The sequence below is a fragment of the Episyrphus balteatus genome, chromosome 2, assembly GCF_945859705.1.
Source record: "Episyrphus balteatus chromosome 2, idEpiBalt1.1, whole genome shotgun sequence".
Taxonomy (NCBI): domain Eukaryota; kingdom Metazoa; phylum Arthropoda; class Insecta; order Diptera; family Syrphidae; genus Episyrphus; species Episyrphus balteatus.
The window spans coordinates 113,732,708-113,750,618 of NC_079135.1; the positions used below are offsets into that span (position 1 = coordinate 113,732,708).

At 30.3% G+C, this 17,911-nt stretch overlaps 2 protein-coding genes across 4 annotated transcripts in view; one reads left to right on the top strand and one right to left on the bottom strand.

Moving 5' to 3' along the window:
* The window catches only part of LOC129911138 (Ca(2+)/calmodulin-responsive adenylate cyclase), a 116,848-nt gene extending 109,639 nt beyond the window's left edge, over nucleotides 1-7,209 (bottom strand). For both annotated transcript variants that reach the window (XM_055988821.1, XM_055988819.1), the window contains exon 1: nucleotides 6,177-7,209. The gene's annotated coding sequence lies outside the window, so the exon portion shown is untranslated. The remainder of the gene's footprint in view (nucleotides 1-6,176) is intronic.
* Nucleotides 7,210-9,913: 2,704 nt separating this feature from the next.
* On the top strand, nucleotides 9,914-16,214 carry LOC129911139 (guanine nucleotide exchange factor rei-2). 2 transcript variants are annotated; one of them, XM_055988822.1, is made up of 7 exons: nucleotides 9,914-10,477; nucleotides 10,653-10,715; nucleotides 14,146-14,274; nucleotides 14,352-14,641; nucleotides 14,790-14,855; nucleotides 14,976-15,908; nucleotides 15,976-16,214. In XM_055988822.1, the coding sequence occupies exons 1-7, from the start codon at nucleotides 10,436-10,438 to the stop codon at nucleotides 16,076-16,078; spliced, it is 1,626 nt and encodes a 541-aa protein (XP_055844797.1). In that variant the 5' UTR covers nucleotides 9,914-10,435; the 3' UTR covers nucleotides 16,079-16,214. The 2 variants fall into 2 exon arrangements, with proteins under 2 accessions (XP_055844797.1, XP_055844798.1); XM_055988823.1 differs by lacking the exon at nucleotides 14,790-14,855 and having other exon boundaries at nucleotides 15,976-16,213.
* Nucleotides 16,215-17,911: the final 1,697 nt, after the last annotated feature.

A 17,911-nucleotide genomic window follows, 5' to 3' on the forward strand; every position in this document is an offset into this window, starting at 1 on the left:
TGATAGTTGACAATCGTAATAAGGGTGTATAAAAATATTTAAGGTGAAAGGTTTTTTTTTAGAATTTTTTTTTGGCAATTATGTTGCTTTTGGGATTGGAAGCTTGGGATTGGAAACTCTCGGAGGTATCAGGAATTTTTTTATTTTTTTGATACAACCTTTTGTCAGAAATTGTGAAATTTTTTCATCAACAACTTCTGGCAATTTCCCGACAATGAACGTCTTAAACAGATAGCAATAATTACAATTTTATTGAGATCTGTAAAGTCTCTAACAAACGCATTTCTTACAAAGTTGTCGGACTAAAATGTAAGTTCAAATGGTTTGCAGATATTTGTACAATTTTTTCAAAGATCAATAATGTGCTATGCATTAGTTTTATTTTTTTTTTTTTAGTTTCAGTTATCTTTGCATGCGAAATTTTAAACTCTTTTGGGCATAACTGAATTTAGTAAAATTTTTTCCATTGGTTATTTTGACAAACAATTGATCTGTACGTGACAGCTGGGCTAAGATCTTAAGACGTCAAAGCACCAAGTTTTATAGCTTTGATGAGAACTCCACATAATTTTTTAGAAGCCTTCGGAGAATAAAATGTCCTCAACAAATACTTATAATCGTAAGGATCTTCTTCAGACGAAACACCTTGGAATTTGTCGGTAAGTGACAGGGAATTCTCCTGAGTAAATCCACATTAAAACGTCTAAAATATGAAAAACTAGTTCATTAAACTTAAATTTAAATCCTGTCCGTCAGGCGCCCGCCTGATCTTTTTTTTCCTCATTTGGAAAACTTGATCAAAAATGACATTTCTGGATTGTAAACTGCAATGTTTACTTTCAAAGCGAGCTGATTGGTTTAAATTAAACGATTAAATTAAACGAACTGTATAAAGAAAAAAAAAAAAAACAAAAAGGCTTAAATTTATCCGCTATCATAAAACAGAAATTAAACATTTTTTGTTGATAGAATTATGTACTTCATTATCACACGTTTTTAAATTTCCAAAATTTCAAGTTTACTTTTCAATCAAAACACAAAAGACAGAACTTCGATGAATGTAGCGTATATTTACCAAAACATCATCAACAAAAATTTATCTTCTTATAGATCTTTGAAAAATAAACAAAACAATTCAGATAACCACTTAAACAAACACTAATACCAATTAATTTTCTTTTTAAAAAAAGGGTAAATCTAAAAATATATCATCAAAGTTTCTGTCTAAAAAAAACACACCCTTTGCAACTCAATATTAAGTTAAAAGATAAATAATAATAATTTCTTCAGAACAAAAATAGGAAACTTTATAGTTGTGTCATGCAATCATAATAAATATGAAGTTTACATTCAAAAATGAGTATTTTGATAATGTTTTTTATTATTGTTTATAATTTTAATTGATGACAGTATTCTTATCTTAACTAGTTTCGAGGTAAAAAAAAAGTCTGTTAGGCACTTCTTTCTTCATATCCCTCAAGTAAATTTTCTATTAAAATAGTAATTATTATTGACATTATGTCATTGCTTGTTAAAGATTGAAAGTATATCAATCAATTCAATTTCAATTTATGACGTCAATTTTATTTTGTTAAACAAATGTCTATAATGTATATAGAATATCTTTTTCAGATCTTTTTATTTTTTGTCTAACAGAACCAATTTATTATTATTCGTATTTGATTCAATTGTATTGTGTATGCAGCTGCAGATGCGGCATTTCTTAGATGTAAGTAAGTACTGTTTTTTGTTGTATAGAGAAAAAGTAAATACGTACTTAATAATTATTATCTTCTTGATTATTGTTGTTTATAAAGATAACAGACCAAGAGTTTTATTTATTGAGCATTTGAGTGAATGAAGAGAATTTAAATGAAGGGAGTCTTCTCAAAAAAAAAAAAAAACTACCTTATCTTGGTGGGGAGATGTGAATATATTCGAGCTCTTTAGCAGACGGTTATTTGTGCTTTGTTGTCTTTTTGCTAGATTTCTTTTCATACGAAAATTAAGATATTATTTCGAATATATTTTTTTTTTTTACTTAACTCGGTAAAACATGTAATTCAACCACTAAGTGGCAGTTTAAAGGGGGCCACCAACATTAAATTAGCGAAAAGTTCAGACTCGAGGCATCCGGACAACTAGTCCCATTTTTTCTAGAAACTCGTAGATATCAGCAAAAACTGATTTTTTTAGCAAAGATTTGTTAATATGAGCCAAAATTGGTTATTCTCAGACGAACTAGATTAATCACAACAAACAGAGAACATGAGTAGGTATCTCTCGATGATAAATCGCTCCTTATGTTTTTTATTTTAGGTATGTATATGGTTTTTTTTTATCAATGTCCTCACTTCAATTATGAAACCATTAAATAAACTCTAATACGAGCATTTGAACATTCATAAATAATCCCTCCCAATTCTCGAGTTCCTAAATATACACAGAACATTTATTTTGGCATAGTAACGCTATCAAGGAACACTGTATTGCTAGGATTTCTTTATGGTGCAATAAAATTAAACCGTACAGCGGTTTTTTTTTTTCTTCTCATCACAACCACCCAAATTCAATAGTCTTTCCTTAACAAAGAACCAAACAAAAAAAAAACTAAAAAAAAAATATTCTATTGGCGAATCTCATGAAATGCAATCGAGAGTTAGTAGCGTTTTTTATTGATTTTTCCCCACCATCAAGTTCAATTTATCCGAAAAACACTCTTTAAGCTCTTTCTTTCTCTCTGCAAGTGCATAATAAACATAAAACAAATAATAAAAAAGGAAAGAATTAAAGAATATAAAAAAAGCAACATTCAGTTCAAGTTCATGCAATGAAAATGTCCGCGACGACAACGATCACGGTAAAACAAATGGCATTGTTTAATATTTGTAATACGAATGAAAAATAAAAATGGATTTAAAAGGAAAACATTGACTTTTTTATATATTTCCCAGGTAGATTGTTTGTTGTTTTTTTTTTTTTTTTCATATTTCACACAAGAAATATAAAACGAATTCATTCATGAAATTTGAAACCTTATGTGAAATTGACCCGGTTTATACTCTTCTCTTTGATGACCGACAACGATATGGTAGATAGAAATAGTGTTACTTTTACAGAGATTCTGAGATCAGAGTTGTCGGAACAAGTTATAAAGGAAGCTTTTTATTTTGTTTTGTTTTTTTTTTTTTTTTTTTTTTACTTTTTTATTTATTTTTTTTATTATTATTTTTTTTTTGAGAATTCCCAGATTAGATTATTCTGCACTTAAAAATTGTGACTGAGTTAACTCCTCGTTATTAACTCTAATTAAGTTTCACTCGCAGAGTTTACAAATCCATTATAAGCTCAATGTTAACTCTAAACTGATTTTTTTTAGTGCGAGATCGTCTTGGTTTGAAAATAAATCCTGCTTTAATTCTTCTTTACATAGAATGGCTATCTTATATTCAGAGTTGGGTAATCGAATCGTTAATTACATTACATGTAATTACAGGGTAATTGCATTGTAATCGAATTACTTTCCCATTACAATGGAAATGTAATTCGAAATGCAATTACAATTAAATTACCGTGTAATTTTATTGTAATTACATTATGAAATTACAAAAGTAATTGCATTTTAATTAAATATTTTGGAATTTGAAAGTAATTATATTGTAATTGAAACTCTGAAATTAATTTCTAAATTGAATTAAACATTTTATTTTATTCAAACGAAACAAAATCATTCAATAAATTAATTAATATTAGCTGTGTTTTATTATTCCCGTGATCCAGATCAGATCATTTTATTTGTTAGCTTTACAATAAAGAAGCAAGATCCTGCTTTTTTTTTGTAAGGGAAATGAAAACAATATGATTTGATCTGGATCAGGAGAATAATAAAACACAGCTATTATCATATTACACGAAAAGTTAGAATAAAATTACTGGTAATTTATTATTGCTTTAAGCAAAACAAACTTTTCAAAGTTTGTGTCCGATAACTTATTTCACCGCGGCGCATTTATTATGCCCGCAAATGAAAAAAGCCATTCAATGGGAGCGACGATTGAAGTATTTTGTTGTACTTCAGGAACAATGGCTTTGCAACTTGCTACATGCCACTTGCTACATAAACTTGCCACATGTAACTTGCCACATGTAACTTGCAACATGCAACTTTCCACATGCAACTTGCCACATGCAACTTGCCACATTCAACTTGCCACATGAAACTTGTCACATGCAACTTGATACATGAAACTTGCCACATAAAACTTGCCTCATGCAACTTGCCACATCAAACTTGCCACATATCTCGGAATTTTGAAAAATGAAAAAAATTGTTTGATGCCCAAAGGTAGCGGGGACTCTAACATACATTTTGGTACAACTCCCATCCCTGTAGGTCCACGCGTTCTCAAACCGGGAGAACTTAAAAGTAAAAAAAAAATAAGCCCTATTCTGAAAAAATAGTCATGATGTGGGGGTTTAACATGGAAGATGATTTTTTTTTAAATCTGACAATGTGCAAAGCGTAGGCCCATGTCACAAGCTATCATTTGGCATCACTCCCAAAAATTGCTCTCAAGCGGTTTAGCTTCGAGGAGCGTTCAAAGGTTCGGGGATTTTTCGAAAAAAAATTTTACCCCAACTTTCAAACGCAATTTTCTCTGAATTTTGAAAAAAAAAATCCAAAAACCGGATTATACCACTATCGGGTAGCTGAGAATATAACCTTTCATATGGCACCACCCTTTTTTCGACTTTTTTTGTTCGAGAATATTGTTTTGCGGCAGCAAATTGCTACCCGGATTAAAAACAGCAAACATTTTTCGGATTGTAGATCTGTTCTTTTTTCGAAACACCACAAAATGTGAACGAATACGGACTTCGAACCAGCTAAAATTCGAAAACGGGAAAAAATAGAATTCGAATGAAAATCAGAACAGCCATGTAAGTCAGATAGATATGAACAAATATGAAAACTCTTCAAAAATTTTTTAAAATACCCAAGATTGGGATGAAATAATCCAAAAATAATCTCAGTTTTCGACAAAGTTGCCGATCGGGCGAAACAATTGCCAATTCTGGATATTCTTCAAACATACAAAAGTCGTTTGTTTGATTCGTCTTATAAGAAGTTATTTCTGTACATTTGCATTCAAGCTCATTGGTTAAGATTTTGGAAGAATTTCTACATTAGGTGTCTAATAAGTATGATATCAGACTTTCCATTGTTAATTTAAAGCTTGCAGTTCAAGAACAGACTTGGAAATTATCAAGCTTAGCTTTAAGAAAAGATTGAATTTTTTCAATTTAGAGCATTTTAGAAAAACTCGATTTTATCTCATTTGTAAGCAATTTAAACCCAATCATAAATCAATTTTTTTTAGAAAGAGTTGTGTCAAACTTGTGTAATAACTTAAGAAAAAGTTACATGCGGTAATATTGTCCTCTTGTTCAGAGTCCACTTCTTTTCATCTAAATAGACTTCCTCTTCTTTTTCCATTGGGCTTTCAGATGTAAAGTCGGTTAGGCTTTCGGCCACTAATGAGTTGTAAAGAATAATATGAAAAATAGTTCTATGAAAAGGCTTATGAGCCTCTTAGATTCTGAGAGCTTTCGGAATACCGGTCTATAAAATGTGGCCTTCGTCAGAATTAACCTCTTTTAAAGCTTTCGTTTCCAGATAAAATGTTTGACGCTTCTGCAAATTAAAACACGTAAGAAACGGTTTGATATGCAATTGTTAACTGAACTTATTTGAGCTTAAAAAAATTAAAAATTAAACAAACTATCTATTTCGTTTTGAAAAAAAAAAAAATATCCTCGAATCCTCATAATTTTTACTTATGTTGCCAAGGAACCAACTCTGTAAACTACTTTCTTCTTTATATCTTAAAAGACATCCCTGTAACCGATTTCAAGAGCATCGTAGGATTTTAAGGTGTAAAACTGGTTTATCTATTATCTTCATTTATTTTTGTATAGAATCCAACACCTCCCACCAGCAGCCGATTCCTATTCAGCTCCTTTCTTAAGAGAGCAAAAATCATAGAAAATAAAAGAGATCCTCCTTAATTTTATTGCACAATTTTAATTCAAAAAAAAAAAAAATAAATAAACGATGCAGAAATCAACCAAAAACAAAAAAATCTTTAAAAATCGAACATTTAATTTTTGCTTACCTTTTATTCCTCTTTAACTTAATTTGATGTTAGATTTCCCAAATAAAAGTTGAAAGCATGTTGAAAATGAATAAAAATGAGTACGACGAGTATTCCTTGAAATAACAATAGAAGAATGACACTTCTCTCTCTCCCGGTTTGTTTGATTTTTAAAGGACAAGTTTGAGTTGGATTACAAAAACAAAAAGGAAAAGAACCTTTTTCTCACTCCAATAAGAAATTTTTAAGGGCGCGACAAAAAGTGCAGAAACCAACAACAATAACTGCTACGAAAAAAAGAAGATATTTTAACCAAAAGAGAACCACAGGAGCAGAACGAAAATATACGGCAAGACAAGTGACTAATTGGAAAGACGCGTTTTTTTTTCTTTTACTTTTCCACTTCCACTAAAAAATATTTTTTTTATTTATTTCTTCTTTTCCTCAAAAAAAAAAAAACCACTGTGCACAGTATAAACACAGAAAGATAATATAGAGACAACAATAAAAAATAAATAAACTTTTAACGCACTCTAAACAATTGACTTCTTTTCTCTTTATTATTATTATTTTATATTTTTATTTATTTTTTCTTATTATGCTTTTCGAATGCACCAAAACCAACAAGAAAATGGGAAACGAAAATTCAAAAAACACATAGACGACAACGACGACCACAAAAAATCAGATTCCTTCAAGTATCGATTTTTATTCTAAATTTTTTTTTTTTTTTTTTCCTTCTTACGATATTAAAACTAACCACAAAATTTTTGTATCTTTAGTGGATAATTTATATATAATTGCACAAGTAGTGTAGTGTAATAATAACAAAATATATTTTGAATATGCAATTGCAACAAAGCACAAAATCAATTGGTTTATTTTTTTGTTAAACACAATTTTTTTCTTATATGATTTTTCGGATGGATTTCTGTGGTATTTTTTTTTTAGTTACAGAGTGAATGGAATTAAAGAGAATAAACGACTGCAGAACAGTTTTATACAACCGCGGACCGCATTCAAGTTGAAAGAAATTTTGCTGACTGAAAGCTGAATGGGCGAAACATCAGATTTCATACAAAAAAATCGGTGAATTTTGTTTTGTTGATGATAGATAGATGTATAAAGTGGAAAAGTCCAAAGGGAATGTATAATTTTAGGTACTAAAGATACAAGAGTATTTTAAGAGAGTATGTTGACAAAGAGAGTGAGTTAAAGGTAAAAATGCATAACATAGGGTAACCATAGAGATTGTTTTCATCTGTCATCTATTGACCACCCACATGCGCATTTTATCTACTTAATATGAACTTAAATCTTTCTTAAATTTGAATGTCTAAGACGCTTTAGTGTTCTTAAGTTCATTTAAAACGAAAATTTAAAGAAGTAAGGGAATGTTGGGATGCTCTTATTAGACAAAAAAAAAAAAAACATCTGAACCTTAGTATCTAACCAGATATATAGTTTTTTTATGATATGAACTATGAAGGTTATGATCAACGTGTTTGACATTTTTATAGCAAGGCACTAGATTCTAGTTTTAAAAGATACTTATCTTAAAAGAGTCGACTATACAACAAAAAATAGGATTGATCTTGATTTTTTTAATATTTTTAATAACATAGGAGACAATGAATATTTTGTATAAAAAAAAAAGTGGAAACCCTATATTCAAGCCATGTGTTTGACAGAAAAGTTTTAAAGAGAGCTATGTGTATCTAGACATTTTTAGTACTAAGAAAGAGTGTATACTTAGAACACTATAACAAATAGTGATGCCAAATCGTTATAGTATAGTAATAAATAGAGTTAAAATTAAAGATATTGGGAAGTATTTACAACTGTTTTTCATCTTAGTCTGGTGGTTATCCAATGTAATTTAAATAGGATAAACTACCTTTTTTCTTAGAAACAACATAAACATTACATTTATTTTATATACATATAAACTAGTGGAAAGAATATAAGGGTCAAAAATAGTTTTGACTTTTTAGTGATTTTTGAGGAGCCTTAAATAAGTGAAAAATGCTCATATTGAAAATTCGAAAGGTCTAATTAATTAAATTAAATAAAAATACATATTGTAGAAAAGTATTTGCGCTTTCAAATTCTACATTTGAATTTTAAAAACAAACATTTTTTTACTTTCGAGCATTTACAGCCTCTTAAAAATCATGAAAAAAATTGTTTTTTTTTACCCTTACATTTTTTCCAATAGTGTATTCTTTAATTAAAATTTATAAAACCTTTTCGCCTTTAGGACGATATTTTATTACGGGATAGTTGTTGTTTACGTCGGTTCCACTGATCCCGGAATTGTTATTTGGAAGCCTGTTGCCCATTTGCCTCAAAGGCCTCAGTAATTTTTTCACTGAGTGTGAAACTTGAAAAAAATAAGTTACTTGACTTTTTTAATATATTTAATATAATATAACCGCACCTTTGTTAAGATTTTTAATTGAAATCTCAATAAAAAGTTAAGTGAAACATATTTTTTAGATGATTCAAACTCAGTTAAATATGAATTTAAAAGAAAATTTATATTGAACTTTATTTTTCCCCATTTAATTTAAAGGTCAAAAAGTCCCCTCTTTTTTAGCATTCTGAGGGCTTGGGACACCTCAAAATGAAATTATTTAAACATTTTAAGTATACAGTTTAGTTCGTTTATAAATAGCGCAACTTTTTATTACTATGCCAATTCGAAAATAAAAAATTTAAATAAAATCGTTCCACCTTACTACACATGTTTGTATAGACCTTAATGACAAACGACTAACGCCTAACGAATACTGACGAATGATTAATGAAATGACTAACGGCTTATGACTTATCACTTATGACACTTTTAACTTTACCATCAGGCAATCTGTTGAAAATTATTATGACAAACTGCAACTTAAGCAAAAAATGATTTTAAAAAATCTATTTAAATGTTTTTTACTGTTGATACAATGAGTAACGTTTTTTTCCGTAGTGTTGACTCCATCGACAAACTATACCAAGACTGGAAACTTTTGTACGTCTTACCCCCCAAAACCGTTTTGTTTACAGTGTTGTCTGTAAATATATGTGAAAGCCACCACGGTAAATGATGTTAACACTCCCACATTTATAGATTCACGACATTCACCACACATCGAACACGCACACAACGATAGATTCACGACATTCACCACACCTCGCTGCTTGTAGGCAAACGTAATTTGACCGCTCAGTTTCCAGTCTTGGTATAGTTTGACATTTTTAGGTTTTTATAAGAGTATGAATGAATTAATGAGTAGCAATACGTAGGTAATCATTTGGCCTTAGAGAGAAGGCTTTAGGCTCAATTTATTTGAACTTTAGGCCCCTTTGCGAATCTTTAGAAAAATTTGGGTAGCAAAGTGTTTGGTTAATAAGCGATTTAGTTTTTTTTTTTGCACAATAGTTCGACTTGAGTCGAATATTCGCTCCGCGAGTCTTAATAGGGCCACTTATCAGCTTTTGTTTTACGTTTGTGTTTTTGAACAATCATTGTGTTTCCAGCTTCAACCAGATTTAGTACTAAAAATTCTCATTTTATTTCCAACCAAAACACGAGTACAGTCCGATATGAAAATTTCATTTTGGTAAATAACCACCTGTCAACAGAAAATCTACCTCACATACACAATATTGTTGTTGCTTTCCTCTACAACAAACCAACATATGCGCATGTACTTTTTACACACATGATTGATAATAACAATTAAATAACAAAACTGTCATTGAATTGGGAATCCAATTCTGCTGGTTGGCAGTCAGAACAGTACTGTCAAAAGCAGGGTAGTCTGGTCAAATAGAAACATTTTTTTTTCTTTGCCAAGGGATGTTTGGAATTTTAGTTAAATAACATTCGGGGTGGTGTTTCTCTGAGAGTGCACATACCTACGGTCGGGAAAAAATTTCATCAATTTTAACCACTTAGAGTGTCCTCAAAACAGCAGATTTGACTACCCCAAGAAAAATTTCCAAGAAATAACCCAAAAGAAAAAATAAAAACGCAACAAAAAATCTTATAAGAAATTAAATAAAAATAATGTTGTGAACGAGAGTGAAAATAAAATTAGGTTTTTTTCCTTTTGATGTTTTTTCTTTTACAATCAAATTCATTTTATATTCAATGAAGAAAAAAATTCAATTACTATTGTGCAATCGATTGAAATTTTAAAAAGCAATATTACTTCTCTTTAATTTTAAATTAAAGAAGAAAATAGAATAAATTTATAAATTAATTATTTATTTAAATATCTGTGGAAATGTCTGTTGAAAGTAATACACCCGTGGATCCAAGAGTTCAAGTAAGAAAAATGTTTTGTCTGTTTTTCTCTTGTGTATATTCTATTTTTGACCCCCAAAATCTTAAAAAAATGTGATGTCATACATTTATATTTGCAAAAAACTGGCAAATAGGGAAAACAAGCTAATTAATCTATCTTCTATCTTTTTTATTTTATTTCATTTCGCGTGATATAGGTTGAACTGGAAAAACTTAACTCTGCCACTGACAATATTAACAAATACGAAGTGGAATTGGAAGTGAGTATTGATTATTTTGTTTGCAACCTTAGCTAAGCGCCTAAGAAGAGAAACAAGAGTTTTTTCTTTTTTCTATTTATGTAGGTAGAATGTAGATAGATAGATGAGTTATAAATTTATAAGTAACGTCCGTGTCTTTATGTACCACCCATACAACATAAAACTGACTGAACAGAAAAAAGGTGGGAAGGAAGTTATTTTTCTAATACCTACTTTTTTATGGGAAGATTAGGTTTTTTACAAATAAACTTCAAAGACCACAGCTCTAAACAGTGATTACTGTGTGAAGGTTTTTCCTTCCTGAATAAACTGCAACCAAGCGTGTGTTGTCTTTATGAAGGCGTTTGATGATATATAGAACACCTAAAGCAAAATGCAATTCTCTGGTTAACAACATAGCCCTTTGAGGATGTGACCTTCAATTAATATTGTTGTTTGTGTTTAAAAATAGCAAGTTGATATGAGAAAGACAATTTTATAGGTTGAATGAATTCCATTAGAAGCATCATCCAAAGCAATAAAGTGTCAATCATTTGGAGAGATATTATGGTCCTTGGAAAGGCTTTTTAAGGGTTATTATAGGTATTTTTATAACTTTTTGATACACATATTATAAATGTACATATAAAAAGAGATAAAAGACAAATTTATGGCTCAAAACAAAAAACAAAATAATTGTGCATTGGAAAATAGCCAATAAAGTAATAAAGCTATAGATAAGTGAATCTAGGTCATTCAAGGTTTTTGTTTATAAAACAATCTCCCGGGAATATTTGTAACGACATCAATTATTTTCGTTCTTTTTGTTTTTGTTTCCAATTAAAAAAAGAAACAATCTCACATTGAATATGGGATGCTCGTTTGATAAAAAAAAAATTGGTTTCAATTGATAAATTAAATATTTATCCAAACACACAAAAAAATGTTCGTTGAAATCGAACGGTAACTTGGCGCTTGAGTACTTACTGTACGTTACAAGTTCTATACAAAAGGGCAAGTTAAGGACTTGTAAGATAACAATAAATGATGGATATGTACTCCAAGGCAAAAAAAACCTACTTCAATAGTAAAATTGTTTGAAAATATAATATTTCAAAAGAATTAAAAAAAGGACTTTGGTAAATATCCAAACATTTTCAAGGTTTCAAACGTTATAAATCTTTTAACAAAGTATTTTGGGTATAAATTCACTTTTTCGAACTAAAATAATTTGAATGAAAAATTTCACAATTTAGATTGGCAAATGAATTCCGATTGCAACTTAAAAAAAATTTAAAAGGATTATTTTGCTCCCTTCGAAGGTGTTTGTTTAGATCAAACTTTCGTCATCTTACCTCAAGTGCTAATCTTTGTAGGTTAATGAATGTTAAAAGCAAAATTTTCAAAAAAAAAATTTCACCTATCCAAAAGTGAAACTGTTTCATTATTTATATTTTTATTATTTTTTTTGGCAAAAAACTACAAATGCAGTTTATTTTTTAAACAAGGAGAAAAGTCTTATTGTTTTAATAAAACCATAGAGAATCTTATTATTTGTCTACTATTTCTGTTTTTGATTTTTCACATTTTTGGGAAGCATTGAATGTACCCCTTGTGAATTTTTTTTTTTTGACGATATGAAAATATCATCCCTATGTTTTAGCCAGGTGACAAAAGAAAAATATGAATCTATCATCCTATTAAGTAAATTTGCAACAAACTATACTTGATAAAATTGTAAAAACTAACATACGATATTATTTAAAAAAAATAATATTTCTAATTCTCAAAAGGGAATTCTTAGTGGCCGTTTTACCTCCATAAACTTAGCTTCTTTTTTTTTAATTAGGTTAGATACATTAGAAAAACGCAGCCAAAGAAACGTGGTTACATAGATTTTGTTGAGGCATTCGATAGAGTCAATTATCAAACTTTAATTTAAAAGTTAAAAGCTTACGGTTTTAATGGATCTTTCCTTAAATGGTTTATGTATTATCTGAGTGGTAGCAGGGAAATTGTGAAGATAGGTGACTTGGTTTCTTATTTTTTTATAATCTATAATAGTACACTGAGGTGTTTCGGAAAGCTCGAAAGTTCGATCTGTTTGTAAAAAATTCTCCATTTTTGTTATCTGTATCTTAAATTTTAATGGTTGTAGGCCATATTAAATTATTTAAAGTTATTAACAGGTTGAATAAATGCCTCGAATTTCAGCAACATGGATATTTGAGTGCTTCTGTAAACTGAATGCCCTTATTCTCAACTTTCCTAAGTCATACGGAAGTTCCTTATTTAGGGCCAAGACCTAGACGTCTAAAAGCTGTATAAATTGTTCACCCAATTTTTGAATAAAATTGTATTATCTGGAACTTAACTTATAAAAAATTATCAGATAGGATTGAGATTTCAAAAAACAAATATTTTTGCCTTACTAATTATACTAATTTCTACTATTACAATAAGTATAAAATATTTTTTTTTTTATAATCAATGTCAACAGTTATAACATTTTTCAATTGGAAATGTAGTAGAAGAATTCTTGTAAAATATGAATTAGGAAAAACACTGGAATTCATTCATAAGTGGCAGTAATGTGAAAAAAAACTTAATACAGTATATGAAGAAAGGTTTACCTTGGATTTATAGTTTTTTCCTTGTGTGCTTGTGTCTGACGGTTCTCGTTGGTCAGCAAATGTTGAATGTAAATTTGGAATACAAAACCTTTCTAGTACTCTGGCCTTGATGTGTCTAATTTTTCACTGAAACCCCTAGAAAAGAGAGATTTTTTAAAAGTAAGACTTTAAATTACCTCTGGTTCCAAATCTAAGTACTACCCCATTTTGTATGCCGTGCATATGTATCGCATCCAAACCCCTTTTCCGTCTGTCTAATCGAAAGTGCTTAAATATGGCACAAAAAAGCTATTAAGTGTTTGTAGCTAAAATACATCTCCAAACTTACCTTGTTCCAGATTTCTTGTATGTGGTCCATTTGTTTATTGATATCAAATCACTCTGATGCTATTCGATACAGATTTTGAGTGCTCCATATAAAGTAAAATAATTTTCAAGGGGACAGTCATTATTTCCAGTTCCATGGAACTAGGGGACAATCATTTTACAAGAGCTTCTTCGAAGTAATCCGATCACATGTTTATTATAGTCAAGGTCAAAAGAAGCGGTACCATCGGAGAACTTTTATTTAATATCGGATTTAGTATTACAAATTTTCATCCATTTTTTGGGAAAAAACATACATAGGTGTTGAGCCTAAAACTAAATAAATGGAATTAGAAATTATTGCCTTTGAAACCAAACGACGATTGTATAGCCGTTTTTGACATAAATTGTACGCAGCTTTTAAATTTGCATTTTAAATATTTAATCTTCAAGGTCCACATTTAATTAATTTTTCTTTCTCAGTTTAAATAATTTTAATTATTATTTTTTAGGAAGCAAAATGTGAATTCAAAAAACTTCTAGCCGAAAGTGTTGAACGAATAAAGCAATCCGCCCACAAGCTTAGCAATTCAATTCAAACAGCCAAGCCCTACTATGAAGCACGTCTATATGCTACCCAGGTATGATGACGTCACAAAACACAAAATAATAAATTAATTAACAAAATTAACACACCCAACACTTTATTTAAATAAAGCTTTCCAAAGAAACACAATTGGCTGCTAGTAATTTTGAAAAGGCCAAATCTGTTCATGCAGCTGCCAAAGAAATGGTCTATTTAGCTGAACAAGGATTGGGAGAAAAATCTACATTAGATACTGCCTGCCAAGAGATGTTAAGTCATGCAGCTGGACGTGTAAATCAGTCGCAAGTTGAATGTACTGAAACTCGAAATATCCTTAAAATGTGCGAGCTAAAACAAGAGGTTGCTAATAATCGTGTAGCTAAATTGCAATCACAACTAAAGGCTGCTATAAAAGCTTCGAGGTAAGACATTATTAAATTTGTTCTACACAAACCCTTTTTAAGTTTTTATATCCCATTTATCCTTGAAAACGAATTGGTTATGCCACAAAACTCAATAAGTTTTGGTTTGAATGTTATGTATTTTTATTTTATTTTATTATTTTTTTAGTTACAACATTCGAAGAAAGCTTCTTTTAATCAATTTATTGGCATACCAACATGATTTATTAAGTTTGTAAGTAGACACATTTTATTATTTGTAGATGTTTGTATGCGTGTGTGTGTTTTGCAGTAAAACTTTTAAGAAACTCTAAAAACTTATTAAAAATAATTTATATTTTGACTGCATTTCAAGACCCTATTATGAAACTCGAGCTAACTACAACGGACTTTTAAAAACCCAAAAAGAAAGAATCACAAGTTTAGAAAGTCGAGTAGCAGAAGCAAAAATGTCTTACAATGATGCCCTAAAAAATCTTGAACAAATTTCCGAGGAAATTCATAAAATGCGACAAGAAAAACGTAAATTCATGCAAATAGAACAAAAGGCTGCTGCAGAGACTCACGCACAAGATGCTGTTGATAATTCCACATCATCATTTCCATGTCGCATTGAGTCATGTGATGAGTATCTGGAAATCCCTCCAAAGCTTAGCACAAAATCCAGTCCGGTTCGACAGAAATACCCCGACCAACATGACTGTCCACACTTACTACAGGATTTTGAGTCCATTTTAAGATTCCCGCCAGCTTCAACGGGCGGTTATGGAGATATACCAAAATCATCGAGTGACACTTTGTGTTCGACAATTGCCCGCCAACAATTGGTTACAACTTCACCAATAATTACAAACGATGACATAGAGCAATGGACTGAAATCCGATTGTCAAATTCGGGCAGCACCAGTTCCAGTTATTCGCATCATTCGGGCAGTGGTGGTGGTCTGGCTAGTGGGTTGATCGATGATCATACACCAACTGGAAGTGAGACTTCATCGTCAGATGAAACTAGGAAGGTTACTTGCACGACGGTATTCACCATGGACGATGGTTTGGAGGAGAAGAAACGCTCTGGTGGGGATACAGGTGGTATAACAACATGGATATCACGGTCAAGTAGTTTTAAGACGTCAGGACGTAGGCAGAGTTTAGATTTATTGATCGATGCCAGTGACAAGGTGAAGGATGTCTTCACTTTTGGAATGCAGAGAGTTGGAAAATCTCTGGAGCGACGGAATAGTGAATCCGAGATGAATAATGAAAATAGTGATTTTTTCCTTTTCTCAAGGTGAGTTCAAAAAGCTAAGAAAATAAATCAAATAAATAATTGATTTTTATTTTTCTATCAATTTCAGATCAGATAAAGATCATCTTTCTGATGAACAAGTTGAGAATTTACTTTTGAATGATGAAGGAGACTTAGGACTACAAAATATGAATGACATATCAAATTATTAAAAAGAAAAGCAAACTTAATTAATTAATTCGAGAGAAGAATTTATAGCTAAAGCAATGAAAAAAAAAAAACAAAAATCCTACTATTTTTCAATTTTGTTATTAATATTTGCTAATTTTTAAGTAGATTATTTATTTTTTATTATATTTCTTTGTTATTTGTTATTTGTTTTTTGTTTTTCTCTTTTATGAAAGACAACATCACATTCACAAAAAAAAACTTATCTAGTCATTTAGAAAATAATAAGAATACAAAAAAAATTAACAAGGTTATTAGCATTGGAAAGTTTATATATTATATATTAGATGTCGATAATAAAAGGCAACTGTTTAAGGGAGTGATATTTCTTCATTCCAAAGAAATTGTTTTTTTTTTTATTGTTTCTAAAAAAAACTGTTTATTAATGGAATCGTGCTATAAACAAAGTAAGTACACAGTTTTAGTGAAGTGCAAATAAAAACACCAAAAATGACTAAACTGTTGCTGTTTTTTCGGCATTTTATACAAAATCTTGATAAAAACTCAGATTTAGAAATACCAACATAAACAAAGGTGGTAGACGCAAGCAAAATTACAATTATGTGTATATTTGAAACGTAAGGGTTCAGGTTTTGATTAAAATGCAAAAAAAAAAACACCAACAAATATATTTTATATTTAAATTAAAGTCTAAAATAATTTATCATAGAACTGCCTTGTTCCAATTTTAAAATATTAACTGTTTGCATTTAAGACGTCGTTTTCCATTTGGTATCATAATTTAAAAAAGTAGACTCTCCCAAAAAGAAGTTTTTGAAACCCACTTAAAATGCTGACACACCATCTCACATCTAATTCTACTACTATACTTTTGTGGGAGAAGAAGGTACAGTCAAATTAGGTTTTGATTTAACAAAAATATTAACAGGACAAATTGACGTACATATCTCTCAAAGCATCTACCACATCCCCCCGTCATTTTTTCAAATCGATATACATATTTTCTTTCCTATCATCAAAAACGGTAAAAATCAAAAATTGTATTATTGCGAATTGTTCATCTGCTTACTTTTTTTTTATTTTGAACTCCTGGCTCCTCGAAGTCATTTTTGTTTTGATTTTTTTTGTTACAGTTTACTCTCGTCGAATCGAGAAATGCTCATTTGGTCAAAATACATATTCCCACGCTTATAGATTCCCAGCAACTTAAGATTCAACAATCACTCTCGTTTGGCTTTTAAAGCCTTCACCCCGTGATACAAAGAAGAAAAGGGCTAAGTCAACCAACGAAACTTTTGATCTACAAGCAGCTTCTGCGACTATTCATTGTATACAGATTTTCAGTATGGTGCACCATCTCCAAGACAGTCATGAAGGAACTACAAATATTCGAGAAAAATAATGAGGATGCGCATCGGACTTTTCTTCAGCAGATAACTTTTAAGTTGGTCCACTAGATTGATCAACACGTTCAACATACGTTTCAAATCCACATACTGAAGACTAATCATTTAACCTTTTAAACATTTTTGTAACTTGTAAGTGATGCATATAGGACATTATTTGATCCTTAACATCAATTGAGCTAGTTTTAAAAGGTTTGATTTATTATTATGTCGTTTTGGAACTTGTTGATCAACCTAGCCTTGCTTTAAGGCGACATGTCGCGACACCCAGTCAACATGCTACCGCGGCCGTGGCTAAACGGAAACCTTATTCAACCAAACCCAAAACTGGACATCCGGGTTTGAAGACCTAGGGGACAACTAAGACAGCAAACTTGTTAAATTAGGCTTATCTATGTACTTCTATAATTAAAATAGATGCAAATATTTAAATTATGGCTAATTTCATAG